The sequence below is a fragment of the Notamacropus eugenii genome, chromosome 4 (assembly GCF_028372415.1).
Source record: "Notamacropus eugenii isolate mMacEug1 chromosome 4, mMacEug1.pri_v2, whole genome shotgun sequence".
In the NCBI taxonomy this organism is placed as follows: Eukaryota; Metazoa; Chordata; class Mammalia; order Diprotodontia; family Macropodidae; genus Notamacropus; species Notamacropus eugenii.
This window is the reverse complement of record NC_092875.1, coordinates 429,573,462-429,590,140: the sequence shown is the minus strand read 5'-3', so window position 1 is coordinate 429,590,140 and position 16,679 is coordinate 429,573,462. Positions and strand designations below refer to the sequence as shown.

Sequence of the window (16,679 nt, the reverse complement as noted above, 5' to 3'; positions counted from 1 at the left end):
TTCTGTATTACTGCCTGGATAACGGAGACATAGAAATCTATATACACATTCGTATATGTATATATACATATTATGTATGAGTACGTATACATATGTTCTCAAGTTCAGGATGAGGGCTCTTAAGTTTCTTGTATTGTTCAAAATTTTGCCTTTATAATATGTATATAGACATCTTACATAAATAGACATACCACTCATTTGAAAATTATATGAGCTCACCATAGTTCCAATGAAGAAAGAATGTAATTTTAACAAAAACTGGTGGAGGAGGATGTATTTTTGTACACTAGCACTGTCTTAATCAGGGTGTTAGTCTAAAAAATAAAAATAATTGATGGATAAAGAAAGATATGAGTGATGGTTATGAGCCTTTTGTTAAATTTTTGTAAAACCTAATTCATTAATAAAAAGGAAAAGGAAGAACACTGACATGTTTTTTTTCTCTCACTATTCAAACAGAAAGGAAGTTTTCCCAAAGGAAATTCTTAGAGCAAACTGCCAATTTCTGTTTTTCTGGAAAATCCATTTTTACAGCTTGACCTTGGTCTCAACCCATTCCGTAAAAATGGGATCTCGCTCACTCTTGGGCTGTAAGAGACACTTCTCCTTCTTTCTGTTGGAGGATTTCAAGAGAGCTGCTATCCTCAAGACTGTCCAGTTTTCAGGAAGGGCAGTGGATGGATGGGAATAAGCTGCAGATCAGCAGTATATTCTTACAACTCCTTGCCAATCATGGGTAAAGGAAGGAATGATAAGAGCCCACTTGGGGAGAGAAGCTTGTGCTTACCTCAAGTTTGTAAGACCCCATGACCCACCATGAAAATGCTTTTGCTGGTTCTGTAGCATGAGCCAAAACTACAGATTCCATTTACAGGAACCACAGACCAATATCATTCTGACAGTGCTTAGGAGCAACATCTACCCACGCCCATCTTACTCAACAGCCCCCAGTGCTGCCTCACCATTTCAATGGGTCACTCAAAATTTAAAAAGAAAATCTAATAATGATTATCTCCTTCCTATACATGGGAATTCTTTGTTGTTGCAGCTAGAATGGCTTGTTTTTTTTAAATTATTTTATTTTTTCTAATTACATATAAAAACAATTTTAAATTTTGTGTTCCAAAAGGCAAGCAGTTTGAGCAGTCATGTAAAACATATGTGGGAATTCTTAAAATTGCTTTACTTATGTTTTTTTTTTAAAAAAAAAAAAAAAGCATAAATGTAACCCCCAACTGAAAGAAGCTAAGTAAACTATAACGACATGTTGCTCATATCTGACCATGTATGCTTCTTTCTGTATCCATAGGCTACCACCCTTCTTTACGCCAGTTTACTGACATAATAAAGCAGCACGGTATAGTAGTAAGAACACATTGGCTCTGGAGTCAGAAGATTTTTGTTGTTATTCATTTATTTTCCAATCGTCTCTGAATCTTTGGGACTTTGGGATTTTCTTGGTAAAAATGCTACTCCAGTGGTTTGCCATTTCCTTCACCAGCTCATTGAACAGATAAGGAAAATGAGGCAAAAAGAGTTAAAGTGACTTGCTCAGGGTCACACAACGAGTAAGTGTTGACGCCAGATTTGAACTCAACCTTAGTCTTCTGTCTCCAGGCCAGACATTCTACCACTGCACTCTCTAGCTGGGTCAGTCAGAAGACCTGGGTTTAAATCTCATCTCTGAGGTTTAATAAGCTTGTGGCCTTGGGTAATTCTGTTAAACTGGCTGGGCCTCCTGTCTTCATCTATATATGAAGGGTTTGACCTTCTAGAACCTTATCTACAATCCTACAATGAGTCAGGAGGGTGACTTTCAAAGAGGAAATTATAAAAAGTGATATGGCAAGGTGGGGGTACTTGAACGTTATTATGAACCCTCTGGGCCATTTGCCTTGACAAGGAGGGACAGTGGCTCCAAATCAGCTCAGGTGTGGGACATTTCATCAAGACTCTAATGACTAGCTCAACCCATGACTGACTGTTTTGTTCCAGGGGTGTTGTTTCCCCTTTATATTAAAAACACCTGAAGATATGAAAACACCACGTAGCACAACAGAAGGAATGTTCAAAGTAGAGTCATGAGGACTTGAACTCAAAAGCATATTAACTTGTGACTTTGAACAAAGCATTTAATTGACTATATGGAGGCCTCAGTTTCCTTCTCTACCAAATGAGGGGGACATCAAGTAAAGACTAAATGTCCTTCTAAGGTCTTTTCCAGCTCTAAGTCTATGGTCCTATATTCCCAATTTGGCCTTGTGTACTCTCAGGAAGGTTAGTCACTAACTTCAGCTGGAGAGAAAGAAAGGATAAGCTCTTCCTAAAATATCTGGAACCTAATGCTCCTTTTTTCACCCCTACGGGCTCTCTGCATTAGTTCAAATCAAAACTTACTTCAGTCGGCTGTAAAAAAAAGCTTTAACCTTCTAGAGGATTAAATGAGACAAAAAGAACTCAATTTATTTATTCCACACTGGCTTTATTTCCCTTTGCCCATTTTTTTCTTAATGCTTTCTCCCATTTCAATAGATTGTTAAATGGGGCATCAAAGTCATTCACTTAATATTCCAAATGAGGTAAAAGCTGATTTGCTTGTCATTGACCCATTTCTTTTGCCTGTTTGAAGAAAATAACTCTAAAATATAACATTTATTCCATCTTCTCATTAATTTATTCATTCTCCAAACACTTTCTGGGTGTCCACAGTATGCAAGGCAAAGCACTATCTAAAAAATACAATTCTTCAGAGATCAGAAAGAAAACACACTGTCATTTGGGTGGTTCCATTATGAATCTACCGAATTCAGCACAGCCATTGTTCACAACACGCATGGTCCCAGACAAAGCTAAAGTTGCAAAATTTGTCTTGTCTCCATGTTCTCAGAATGTTTCTCCATCATTCACCATTCCTTTCCCCAACATACTCCTTCCTTAGGGGGCTTCTACTCTCTTGTAGGAAAATAATTTCATAAGCCCCTTCCAAACTAAAAAGGTAAGGTCTTACAGGCAAGGCCACTTCCTTTCCAGGAATTTTTGCATGAAAAAAAAAGACCCCTGAAGAGCGTACATACTATATATGCAAAATTCCAAATAAATATAATAAGTTATTTGTGTATTTATTTATTGGGGGAAAAAGGGATGCAATAAGGATTAAGTGACTTGCCCAGGGTCACACAGTTATTAGGTGTCTGAGGATGGATCGGAACTCAGGTCCTCTTGACTCCAGGGTCAGTGCTCTATCCACAAATACAAGAATTTACAGGAAAATACATGCATGTGAACACACCCATGTATGTGTGCATACTGCGTTTTTTAACAAAAAAAAATTCAATCTTAAATGGTAGGAGCAATGGTAGGGAAGTATTTAGGGAATGGGAAAACTCTGCAGAGGCCCTCTGATCATATCAGGTAGGTAGCTCTCTGCTCCCTGCGTAATGCCAGATCTGGTCATGACAGCCAGAATAAGAGTTCATGTAATTTGATTCAAGTAGCTAACTGAAACAGTGGATACAGAACTGGATCTGGAGTCAAGAGGACCTGAGTTCAAATCACCTTCAGTCACTTACCAGCTATGTGACCCTGATTAACTAAAATTTCTGTCTGCATCAGTTTCCCCATTTGTAAAATGGAGAAAATAATAGTATCTACCTACCAGCACTGTTGTAAGGATTAAAATGAGGTAGTATTTGTAAACCTTAAAATGTTATATAAATGCTAGCAATTGATGTTATTATTATAAATGTACATAGTGTCCCCATTTAACTTTGCTGGAATTTAGCAGCATGAACTATATGATCCCATTTAAATGTTCCTGGTTTTGAACTCTCCTAAAAACAAAAACAGATGTTTATGTTCCCAGAGCTTAGCTGTACTCTCCCAGATAATACTGTTCTGGTTTGATGTTTCTTCTGTCATATTCTGAACTGCTACCAGAAATTCATGGCCTTGGGGTGACAATTACTCCAGTGACAGCCACCGACGAATGATGATGTGGCTGCATCAGAACTCCAATCCTTTTATCTCATTTCCCACTCAGTATTACTTGAGAAGCAATAAGTAGGGATTTCTTTCTTTCTTTTAAAGTGCGATAGAATGATACAAGCCATTCCTCTGGCAAACACAACACACAGTACATAACTTTTCTGCATTCTCTGATCATTTGTCTGAACAAGTTCATTTGCTAGCCAGGAAATGCAAAGGCCATTCTATCTATGTTTGAGCTAAGTGCTTGAATTCACAACTTTAAAACAAATTTAGAGTAGTATATAGAGGCAAGCCCCATGTAATCTAGCCCCAATCAAGGTCATTTTGTAATGGAATTATTAATTACTGAGAGGCAGCAAGGTATAGAGAATAAGAGAGCAGTCTTAGGTCCTGAAGACCTAGATTCAGACACTGCTTCTGACACATCCTGTCACTTCCTGACATATCATTCTTCGTTGACCTCTTCATTGACACAGGTAATTCTCTAAAACTATAGGCTGCTGAAGAGTGGTCAATCTAAATTAGAAGGAGGTGTTTTCCCCTAGCCTGCTCCCTACACTAATGAATTTTCTACACCAATGACATCATAGATCCAAAGTAAGAAAAAAAAAATGACTAAACCTCAAATCCTGGCTATAAAAGCAAACACTCTTTGGTCAGTCACCCTAATCAAGACCTCAGTGTTGATACCTCACTCACCATTTTTCATTTATATAGAGGAAATGCAAATTACACATAGGAAATTCAAATTCATTTATATATAGGAAATTCAAATTCAATGACAAACCAATGTCATTGGTTTGGAAAATACAAGAGAGGAAACTCTGCCTTCCAAGGCAGATGTTTCAACATTCTACTATTTGACAGCCTGAGAGAGCTGCCTGGGACACTGAGAGGTTAAATGATTTGTCCAGGGCCACCCAGCCAATGTGTCAGAGGCAGTCCTCAGATCCAGGTTTTCATAACTCTAGGTTCAGCTCTCCATCTACTCTAGCATGCTGTCTCTGATATACATAGATTTATGTTGTCCCCCAACTCCACCATCAAGTTTTAGACTATACTACTGTTTTCTAAGGTAAAATCAAATCTTACCTGTGCCAGATGGTCACTTGGCTTGAACTCAGACTTCCCTTCGGACAAGCGAGCTCTATAATGGCCTGTGAGAAGTGGAACCTCCGTATTTGGCAATTGGTCATTTGTCCTGTCATCCACTTCCAGGGTCTCTAGATGTGGGCCACCCATCTCCATGAGGGTGTAATGTCCATTCTCTAGCTCAGAGTCCTGACTGTTCCTGGTCTCCCCACCATCCTTACTGATGGATGACCTGGAGATGACCCCAAACTTCCTTGTCCTTTTCCCATTCTGCACCAGACGGCTGCCGGGCTCTGAGGTAGGAGTTACTTTGGGTTCACAGCTGTTGCTGTTGTTGCCATTAGAAGGAGGGAGAGGAGCCTTGCGCTTAATGCGGCGTAGCATGATTAGGTAGATAAAGCCGCCATTCCAGCACTGATCAGCCAGATAACTGCAGACAAAATGAAAAAAAGAGCTCATGAAAATCTTGCTGATGCCCAAAGCAAAAAACAGTCAGTAAGGACATTTATCCCTCCCCATCCTACCCCTTATTCCCAACATCCAACACGATAAGCTTAACTAAATAATGCATTTAGCTAACAAAATTCGAGTGCTTAAGCCTCCTTAAAAGGTTCAAAGAATCCATTCACTTAGCATGAAGAGTTGGATATGAATGTGACTCAACAAGAAATAACTAACAAAAATAGTCTAGGGTCAGATCCACAGAAGGGCATGATGAAAACAAATCCAGTCCTTGTTCATGGTTGGGCCATGACAACATAAAAGTGGCATTACTCCCTAAACTAACTGGTAAATTTTAGTCCCACACCAATCAAAATGCCAAGAGGTTACTTTATGGAACTAGATAGAGGAAAAGCAAATAATGAAAAAAGTGGGAATGAAGGGGCCCTAACATTACCAGAACTCAAACTATATCAAAGAATATACAATACAATACAAAGAATATAACCGATTTACATTGGTTAAAAAAAGGAAAATTGATCAGTGGGCCAATAGTAAGATCCAAAACCAAATCAAATGTAGTAGCCTAGTGTTTGATAAGCCCAGGAACACAAACTACTAGGGTTAAGGGTTCCCTACTCAACAAAAACTACTGAGACAACTGAAAATTTTGGCAGAAATTATCATAAAAATCTATAAATGGATATGTGATCCAAATACAAAAGGTCACAAAAAGTATTAGAAGATAAAGGAAGGAGGTATTCTGCAAATCTCAAAGCAGGAGATATAGATGATTAGAGAAGATAATATGAACAGTTTAAATACATAAAATTGGAGTTTTGCAGAAACAAAATCAATGCAGCTAAAATTAAAAGACAGAGAGAGTTAATCAGGAAAAAGTCTTTGCAAGAACTATATCTGATAAAGTTCTGATAACCATAAGAACAAGTGCCATTCCGCAAAAGAGAAGCTGCCAAAGGATATGTAGGAACAAAAAAAAAATTCAAAAAAAGGACTATGCAAGTTATTAATAACCATATGAAAGAATGTTCTGAAATGTGTTTAATAAGAGAAATACAAATCAAACAATGCCAATATTTCACGCTGAACCCATGAAGTTGTAAAACATGAAAACAGAAAGTGTTAGAGAATCTACAAAAAGAAAAGTACATTAACATACTGTTGGTGGAGCTATAAATTCATCCAACTATTCTGGCAAACAATTTGGAATTGCACCAAAAAAGTAATTAAATTACATACAACTTTGAACCTAGTAGTACCACTATTAGGCATACCTGGAACATAGTAAGAGAATAATCAGTGCTTTTTCCATCATCTTTCTCTCATCTATCTACCTACGTACCTATCTAGTTATTACCTACTTCAAGATCAAAGAAGAATAAGTTGTATATAATTGTAGCTTATATATACATAAGTATACATAAAATATTTATAGCAGCACTTTTTGTATCAGAAAAGAAGTGGAAGGAAAGAAGATCCCCACCAATTGATAAATGGCTGAAACATCATGATATATTAATGTTAATGAACTATTAATGGCTGTATGAAACGACAAATAGTAGGAACTTGGGGAGACTTGTAAGTACTAAGAGTGAAATATGCAGAATGAGAATAACTGACATGATGATTACACAAATGTAATACAGCAGAGTATTTTAATCATTGCTTCATAGTGGTGAAGGTGAAGCATGACTCCCACCTCTTCAAAGAGGGAAGGTGGAGGATAAGTGAATAACAATGCAGACATTTTCCAGACATAGCCAGTGTATTCTTTTGTCATGCTTCATGACTGGGTTTATTTGTTATAAGGTTGGCATCTATTGGAGGGATCGAAAGTCATTAGGAAATCAAAATGATATTAAAAATAATGCATCAATAAAACATTTTTAAAATGAAAAAAAATCCAATCATACATAACACTTAATCAATATTTCTAGTCTCTCAACCACACTGCTTTCACCTGAATCATGTTACCAACTTTTCAACTCAGTTTACTGTAATTGAAGGCAATATGCCTAGAATGAAAAAGATAACATTTAACTGGGATAAATATAAAGTCTTACAATTAGGCTTAAAAAAGGTCATTTATCCAGTTTCAGAATGGGGGAAGTGTTGATTGTAGAAATACAGTCCATCAGTCACTAAACATTTATTAATCTCACAGAGCTTACAGTCTGATAGGGGAGACCATGCAAATAACAATGTAGAAACTATACACACACACACATATACACATATATACACATACACACATACACACACACATATACAGGAGATAATCATCAGAGGGAAGTCTCTAGGATTCAGGCAAGAAAAGGCAACTACTATTCAAGGAGGAAAAAAACCCTTAGGTATTTAGCTGATAATAAGCTTAATACAACCCCTAAGTCTGCTGTGGTTGTTAAAAAAAATTAAGCTAGTAATCTTAGGCTGTAGTAATGAAATGTAAAGACCAAAATCTGAGTAAATAATTCATGGTTAACGGAGAGAACATCAGTAACCTCAGACCTATATGTCTTCTTTCTTATCTACATAAAATCTTTATGAAAGTAATTCATAGATCATTTTAGGGCATCCTCCATAAGGGTTTTAGCAGAGAACAAGAAGGCTTTTATGCACGATGTTTAACCAAGGAATACGTTTACTATCTGACAATTAATTATTATAGAGGCAGCTACGTGGTGTAGGTGATAAGAGTACTGAGCACATTTAGAGTTAGGGTTAAGAAGACTTGAGTTCAAATGTGACTTTAGATACTGTGTGACCTTGGGCAAATTGCTTAACCAGTTTAACTTAATTTCTTCATCTGTAAAATGTACCCATTTCCCAGAGTTCTTGTGAGGATCAAATGAGATAATATTTATAAAGAACTTAAAGATACAGTATCTGGAACATAGTATGCACTATGTAATCACAATTATCATTATAATTACAATGTCAAAAACATAATGGGATTCTGAGTTTGTGGATTATGAAAAAGCATTTGATTCACATGAACACTACCATAAAGCTGCTTCATGGAAAGCAATCTCTCACCCACACATCAAGCTCACCTAGAATTCCTTGGCAGATGTGATAACGCCATTCAGTGATACTCTGATAATGAACATCAGGTGAAGCATAAAATAGAGAGATAAAAAAATTACCAAAGGTGCTTGCTTAGGCAGAGTCCAGGTTAAAGAAGGATTTTCTTTACACAGAGCAGTCCTCTAGATGCTTCTGTCTAGAGGAAATTGTGCTGTTCTCAATAAGTCCAATGATATTGAGGAACTTCTTAGGAGAGAGCTATCACACTCAAAGCAGTTTGGTATCTCCAACACAGAAAAGACCCAAGTGGCTGATGAATATCTATTGCCCACATTAAAACAAGCATTTGGAGATATGTGTTAGAGAGTTTGTCCAACTGTGTGTCTGTGTGTCTGTGTATGTATCTGGGGGCATTAAGGGAGGACTAGCACCTCTGCTGTGAGCACCTACTGAGCCCTTTTCAGGGCTGGTGATCCACCTTTCACCCACTCTCTCACTTGTGGCTCCAAGAAGCAGTAGGATGCCAGCAGCCACACCCCAGCAAAACTGTATTGGCAGATGGGCTAAACCAGGTTGAGGGTAACTGACAGGCCAGTCAATGAGTTATAGGGATTCCTATCCCAAGCATGTAAAGACCTCCCTCAGCAGAATGGGTGGATGAGAACAATTTGTTCCAGCAGCTGAAACAGCCCCTGTTGAACACTCTCAGATTGGCCAGATAGCAAAGAAGCCAAGATGCCTGTATCCCAGGTGCCATTGACAGTTGTCCTGACTTTTATCTGATCATTGGACTCTGATGACTCTGGAAGAAGGAGTGAGGCAAGCAACCACCTGCCTCATTTAAAACCAATTCACACACAAGTTAAGACATCACCCCATGATGTCACTGGTCCTCTTCAAAAACAAAAGACAAACAGCAATACCTGTCTGGGACAGATAATATAAATGGCCAGTGAGCTAGATCCAGAGTTGAAAAGAAGGAGGGGAACATGCTGAACATCTCTGGGAAAACTGATCCCAGATTTCCCATGAAATTGAAGGACCATCTTCTCAGTACCACCATTTTACTACTGATTCTATATGACAGCCAGACATAAAAATGACTGTATTTGAAGAGCCAAAGTATCACACAAATGGCAAGAAGGATACATATGGTGGATGTTAGTAGACTGGCAACATATAATCAATGAGGAACTCAGAAGAATAGGAAGAAAAGAGAGGCTGGTCATGTGGCAAAGGATCATAGGTGAATGACCAGAGAGCTCCACTTACAGTCTCACATTGCCATGAGATATGGAGGGAGGAATCCCAGCACTTTGGGTGGCCAAGTTTTTGTGAGAACATGGACAAGAGTCGAACAAAATGGGCAGGCATAGAGGGTTTGAGATTTGTGTCACAGGAGGGAACTCCCAAATCAATGAGATCATAGATCTATTTAAATATCTGAGTAATGAGCAAAAACAAGGGAGGTAACTCCTAAGCGGTGTGTGGTAGATTTGATCACATGTAAAATAATATGTCCTGCCCTGAGTTGTATATTTTAAGTGTGACACTAAGAGGAATGTGGGCCATGACTAGGATAATGATGAGCATCTAAATAAGGCTATACAATAGGAACAATAAAAAGCCAGTTAGAATAGTTTGGGGGTTCAATTCATATGGGGATGGTTAGGCAAGTGAAGAGACAACATGGGGGATGGGGGGGTGGCAGTCTTCAAATTAAATATTTGGAAGACTGTTATGTACAAAGCCAGAATCAAGAGACAGAAATTAAGCAGAGACAGATTTCAGCTCAATTTATAAAGAGCTAACAACCATTAGCAAGCTACCAATAGAATTAGTAGTAGATTACCTTTTATATAGACTTTAACAACCTCCAGAGCATGTTACCTACCACAATCTTGTAAAGTAGGTAGCACAAGATTACTTGCATTTTACAGATAAAAAAACTGAGACTTATAGTAATGAGTTCCCCATCACAGGAAATGTTCCAGTAGAAGCTTAAAGACAATATGTTATGGAAATTATAGAGAGAAGTCCTTTCTAACCCTAATATTAGAGGAGGAAATGTTTTTTGAAATGTTATCCTTAAATCAGAGGTATAAAACTTGCAACTTTACCCCAAAACTCTGAGTGTAGCCCAAACCAGATTAAGATGTAACTGGGAAATCTTTGACAAAATAAATAAAAATACAATTCAGCATAGATACATGTTAATTTGTGGTTTTCTACAGGGACTGGTTTCTATTTGAATGTGCTGCCACTGCCCTATACTAATACACTGGTTTACAGCTACTCAAAGCACACTGCCCAGGAAGGTGGAATTTTTATCATAATGCCACCCAGGAAGACAATGTTCCTGAAAATAATTCTGTTGTGGGACAGTGAACATTGCTGGATGGAGACATTTGAACTCAAATCCAGACTCTGCTACTTACTTCCTATGACCTCAAAAAAAATTTTAACCAGGTTTCTGGTTCTGGGAGCCAAGATGGTAGAGTGATTGGTAATTGCTATCTCCCTTCCCTTGTTGACCTTGAAGAGCCCAGAGAATTTCTCCCCAGGAAAAATCCTGGAACAGTGGGAGCAGGAGAAGGGGCAAAAAGTATCTTAGCCTGTTAGGCTAGGAAAATCACTAAGAAGGGTCCCTATTGCTATGGCTGAAGGGAACCAGTGCATGACTGGAGCTGTCCCAGACAACCCCACCTCAGCAGACCAGAAGAAGAATCTAAGCTCCAGAGGGGTGAAACCCACAACTGCCAACACCAGGACCCCAGGCATGCCTCAGCACCCCAGGGTGCTGCTAGCACAGACAAGATCATCAACTGCTCTAGGTGGCTATGCTCTAGCTCAACAGAGGAGACCTCCTGTGGCCAGACCACCCCTCCTCCACACTTAACGCAACTAGCTCCAGGGAAACTACTGGGAAAACCAAAAAGACTTCACCTGGCCTCTGCTTTCCAACACCATCTAGCTTAGCACCAGGTAAGCTGCAGTATTTTAGCTTCTAACTGAAAGAAGCTGAGGCCACAACACACAAAGCCTCAAGTTTTAGGCACAAGAACTGTGGGACAGAGCCCTCTGTGCCCCAGATGCAGAGATCTACTTTAAAAGTCAGGAAAAGGGTGATGAAGATGAGTAAGAAGCAAAACAGAAAAGAAAAGACCATAGAATCTAAGGGGACAAGGACCAAAACATGAATACCAAAGAGATCATTGAGACTGTACTCCCATCTGAAACTTCAGAAGGGAATATGAACTGGCCTGAAGCACAAAGAGTCTTCTTGGAAGAGCTCAGGAAGGATTTTAAAAGCCCAATTAGAGAAACAGAAGAAAAACTGACCAATGATTTTAAAAATATGGATAAAGAAATCACAATAAATTTAAGAGGAAAATTGGACAAATGGGAAAGGAAGTACAAAACCTAACTGGAGAAAAGAACTCCTTAAAAGGAAAAATTGGACAGATGGAAAAGGAGATGCAAAAATTAACTGAAGAAAACAATTTAATAAAACTTAGAATCAGGTGAGTAGAAGTAATGACTCTATGAGACATCAAGAATCAGTCAAATAGAATGTAAAGAATAAAAAGATAGAAGAAAATGTAAAATAGCTAATTGGAAAAATAACTGACCTGGAAAACAGATCCAGGAGAGAAAAATCTAAGGATTACTGGCCTACCAGAAAGCCATGATGAAAAAAGAGCCTGGATAATATCTTCCAAGAAATCATCAGAAGTCCAAGAATCAAAGAACAAAATAGTCATCGAAAAAATCCACTGTTCACCTCCTGAAAGAGATCTCAAACTACAAACACCAAGGAATGTCATTGCCAAATTCCAGAACTATCAAGTGAAGACAAAAATGCTGCAGGGGGCCAGAAAGAAACAATTCAAATATTGAGGAACTACAGTCAGGATCACACCGGACCTTGCAGCTTCTACATTAAAAGATCAAAGGAATTCAAATACGATATTCCGTTAGGCAAAGGAGCTAGGACTAAAACCAAGGGTCAATTATCCAGTAAATGTGAGCATAATATTTCAGACAAGGAGATGGACCTTCAATGAAACAGGGGATTTCCAGACCTTCCAGATGAAAAGACCAGAGCTCAATAGAAAATTCCATCTTCAAAGACAGGTCTCAAGAGAGGCATAAAAAAGTAAACAGGAGAAAAAAAAAACTTGTTATTTAATATGGGCAAACTGTTTATATCCCTATAAGGGAAGATGATACTTGTTAATCTTGAGAATTGTATATTTATTATAATATGTAAAAGGGATATACACAGATAGAGAGAGCACTATAAAGGAAATGATGTCATGATAAAAATGTGATTTAAGAATTTGAAGGGATGTAATTGGAGATGTGAAAAGGACTCAGAAAAAGGTAAATAACATCACAGGAAGAGGCACAAAAATATATTACAGTAGAGGGAAAGAGGAGAGGGAGATGAGTATTGCTTGAGAGTTACTCTCATCTGATTGGGTTCAAGGAGGGAACAACAAACTCTGTTAAGAAAAAAAATACAACTAGCTCTACAGGCAGTAGGAGGGGAAGGGGGAAATAAAAGGGAGAGGAGGCTAAACGGGAGGGAAGAAGTAGTAAGGGGAAAGGGGATTAAAAGGGAGGGGGACTGAAAGAAGGCAGGGAAGACTGAGGGAGGTGGTGGTCAAAAATTAAAATTCTATTGTTGAGGGGAAGAGAGAACTAAAAAGCATAAATGGGGGGAAAGGGGATGGAGGGAAAGACACAGATAGTAATCATAATACACAAAACAGAGATGGACAGCAGAACAGATCTAAAACAGTAATCCAACATTGTGTTCATCCTTCATTGTGGAAGAAGACCATGCCATCAGAGAAATAATGACATGACATGTTGTTTACAAGGAACACATTTGAAACGGGGGCATACACACAGGGTAAAGGTAAAAGGTTGGAGCAGAATATACTGTCCTTCAGCTGATGTAAAAAAAGCAGGGGTAGCAATCCTAATCTCAGAGAAAGCTAAAGCAGAAATAGATCTAATCAAAAGAGATAAAGAAGGAAACTATATCCTGCTAAAAGGCACCATAGACAATGAAGCAATTTCATTACAAAACATATATGCTCCAAGTGGTATAGCATCCATATTCTTAGAGGAGAAGTTAAGAGAGTTATAAGAAGAAATAGACAGCAAAACTATACTAGTAGGGGACCTCAACCTCCCCCTCTCTGAACTTGATAACTCTAACCCCAAAATAAACAAGAAAGAAGTTAAGGAGGTGAATAAAAGTCTGGAAAAAGTAGATAAAGGTAGCTCTCTGGAGAAAACGGAATGGGAATAGAAAGAAATATACCTTTTTCTCAGCAGTATGTGGCACATATACAAAAACTGACCATGTACTAGGCCATAAAAACGTCACAATTCAATGCAGAAAGGCAGAGATAGTCAATGTATCCTTCTCAGATCGTAATGTAATAAAAATTATATGTAATGAAAGGCCATGGAAATATAAACCAAAAATTAATTGGAAACTAAACAATCTAATCCTAAAGAATGAGTGGGTTAAACAACAAATTATAGAAACAATCAACAACTTCACTCAAGAGAATGACAATAATGAGACAACCTACCTACCAAATCTTATGGGATACTGCAAAAGCAATTCTTAGGGGAAGTTTTATCTTTGAATGCCTACGTGAATAAAATAGACAAAGAGGGGATCAATGAATTGGGCACGCAGCTGAAAAAGTTACAAAAAGAACAAATTGAAAATCCCCTCAAAATTAGAAATACTGAAAACCAAAAGAGAGATTAATAAAATTGAAATAAAGAAAACTACTGAACTAACAAATAAAACTAAGAGTTGGTTTTATGAAAAACCAATAAAATTGATTAACATCTGGCCAATTTGATTTAAAAAAAGAAAGAAGCAAACCAAATTACCAATATGAAAAATTAAAAGGGTGAACTCACCTCCAATGAGGAGGAAATTAGAACAATAATTAGAAATTAATTTGCCTAACTGTATGCTCATAAATTTGACAATCAAAATGAGATGGGTGAGTACTTTAAAAATATAAATTGCCCAGATTAACAGAAGAGGAAGTTGAATAGTTAAACAACCCCATCTCAGAAAAAGAAATTGAACAAGCCATTAATAAACTCCCTAGGAAAAAATACAAATTAATTCTATCAAACATTTAAAGAACAGTTAATTCCAATACTATATAGACTATTTGGGAAAATTGGCGGAGTCATACCAAATTCTTTTTATGATACAAATGTGGTTCTGATACCTAAACCAGGAAGAGCCAAAACAGAGAAAGAAAATTATAGACGAATTTCTCTAATGAATATAGATGCAAAAATTTTAAATAAGATATTAGCAAAAAGAATACAGCAACTTATCACGAGAATAATACATTATGATCAGGTAGGATTTATACCAGGAAAGCAGGGCTGGTTCAATATTAGGAAAATTATTAGCATTATTGATCATATCAACAACAAAACTACTAGAAACCACATGATTATCTCAATAGATGCAGAAAAAGTTTTTGACAAAATAGAACACCTATTCCTACTGAAAACACTGGAAAGCATAGGAATAAATGGAACTTTCCATGAAATACTAAGCAGTATCTACCTAAAACCATCAGCAAGCATTATATGCAATGGGGACAAGCTAGATGCATTTCCAATAAGATCGGGGGTGAAACAAGGATGTCCATTATCACCACTATTATTCAATATGGTACTAGAAATGTTAGCTGTAGCAATAAGAGAAGAAAAAGAAATTGAAGGAATTATAAAAGACAAAGAAGAAACTAAGTTATCACTCTTCGCAGATGATATACTTAGAAAATCCCAAAGAATCAAGTAAAAAACTCTTTGAAATAATAAACAACTTTGGCAAACTTGCAGGTTACAAAATAAACACAGATCATCATCTGCATTTCTACATATTACTAACAAAGCCCAACAGCAAGAAAGAGAAAGAGAAATCCCATTTAAAGCTACGGTAGACACTATAAAATATCTGGGAGTCAACCTGCCAAAACAAACCCAGGGACTACATGAACACAATTGCAAAACACTTTTCACACAAATAAAGTCAAATCTAAGTAAATGGAAAAACATCAGTTGTTCGTGAGTAGGCTGAGCCAATATAATAAAAATGACAATTCTACCTAAATTAATTTACTTATTCAGTGCCATACTAATCAAACTACCAGATAATTATTTTCTAGAACTGGATAAAATAATATCAAAATTCATCTGGAAGAACAAAAGGTCCAGAATATCAAGGGAACTAATGAAAAGAAATGCTAGGGAAGGTGGCCTTGCCCTACCAGATCTCAAATTGTATTATAAAGAAGCAATCATCAAAACCACTTGGTACTAGGTAAGAAACAGAGGGGTAGACCAATGGAATATGTTAGGTACTCAAGACACAGTAGTCAATGAATATAGCAATCTACTGTTTGATAAACCCAAGGACCCCAGCTTCTGGTATACAAACTCACTGTTTGACAAAAATTGCTTGGAAAACTGGATAACAGTGTGGTGGAAACTGGGCATAGATCAATGCCTGACACCATATATAAGAATAAAGTCCAAATGGATACATGATCTAGGTATAAAAGAATGATACCATAAACAAATTAGGGGAGCAAGGAATAATATATTTGTCAGATTAATGGAGAATGGAGAAATTTATGACCAAATAAGAGAAAGAGACCATTATAAAGTAGAAAATGGATAATTTTGATTACATTAAATTGAAAAGTTTTTGTACAAACAAACCCAATGCAACCAAGATTAGGAAGGAAGCAGAAAACTGAGAAAGAACTTTTGCAACTAGTATCTGTGATAAAGGCCTCATTTCTAAAATATATGGAGAACTGAGTCAAATGTACAAGAATACAAGTCATCATCCAATTGATAAATGGTCAATGGACATTAACAGGGAGTTTTCAGAGGAAGAAATTAAAGCTATCTCTAATCATATGAAAAAATGTTCTGAATTACTATTGATTAGAGAGATGCAAATCAAAACAACTCTGAGGTACCACATCACACCTATCAGATTGGCTAACATGACAAAACAGGAAGATGACAAATGT

General features: G+C 37.3%; 1 protein-coding gene across 3 annotated transcripts in view; it reads right to left on the bottom strand.

The window, feature by feature from the left end:
* The window catches only part of PDZD2 (PDZ domain containing 2), a 466,470-nt gene that overhangs the window by 142,442 nt on the left and 307,349 nt on the right, over positions 1–16,679 (bottom strand). For all 3 annotated transcript variants that reach the window (XM_072605912.1, XM_072605915.1, XM_072605914.1), the window contains one exon: positions 5,080–5,509. In XM_072605912.1, coding sequence (XP_072462013.1) covers positions 5,080–5,509 — 430 coding nt within the window. The remainder of the gene's footprint in view (positions 1–5,079; positions 5,510–16,679) is intronic.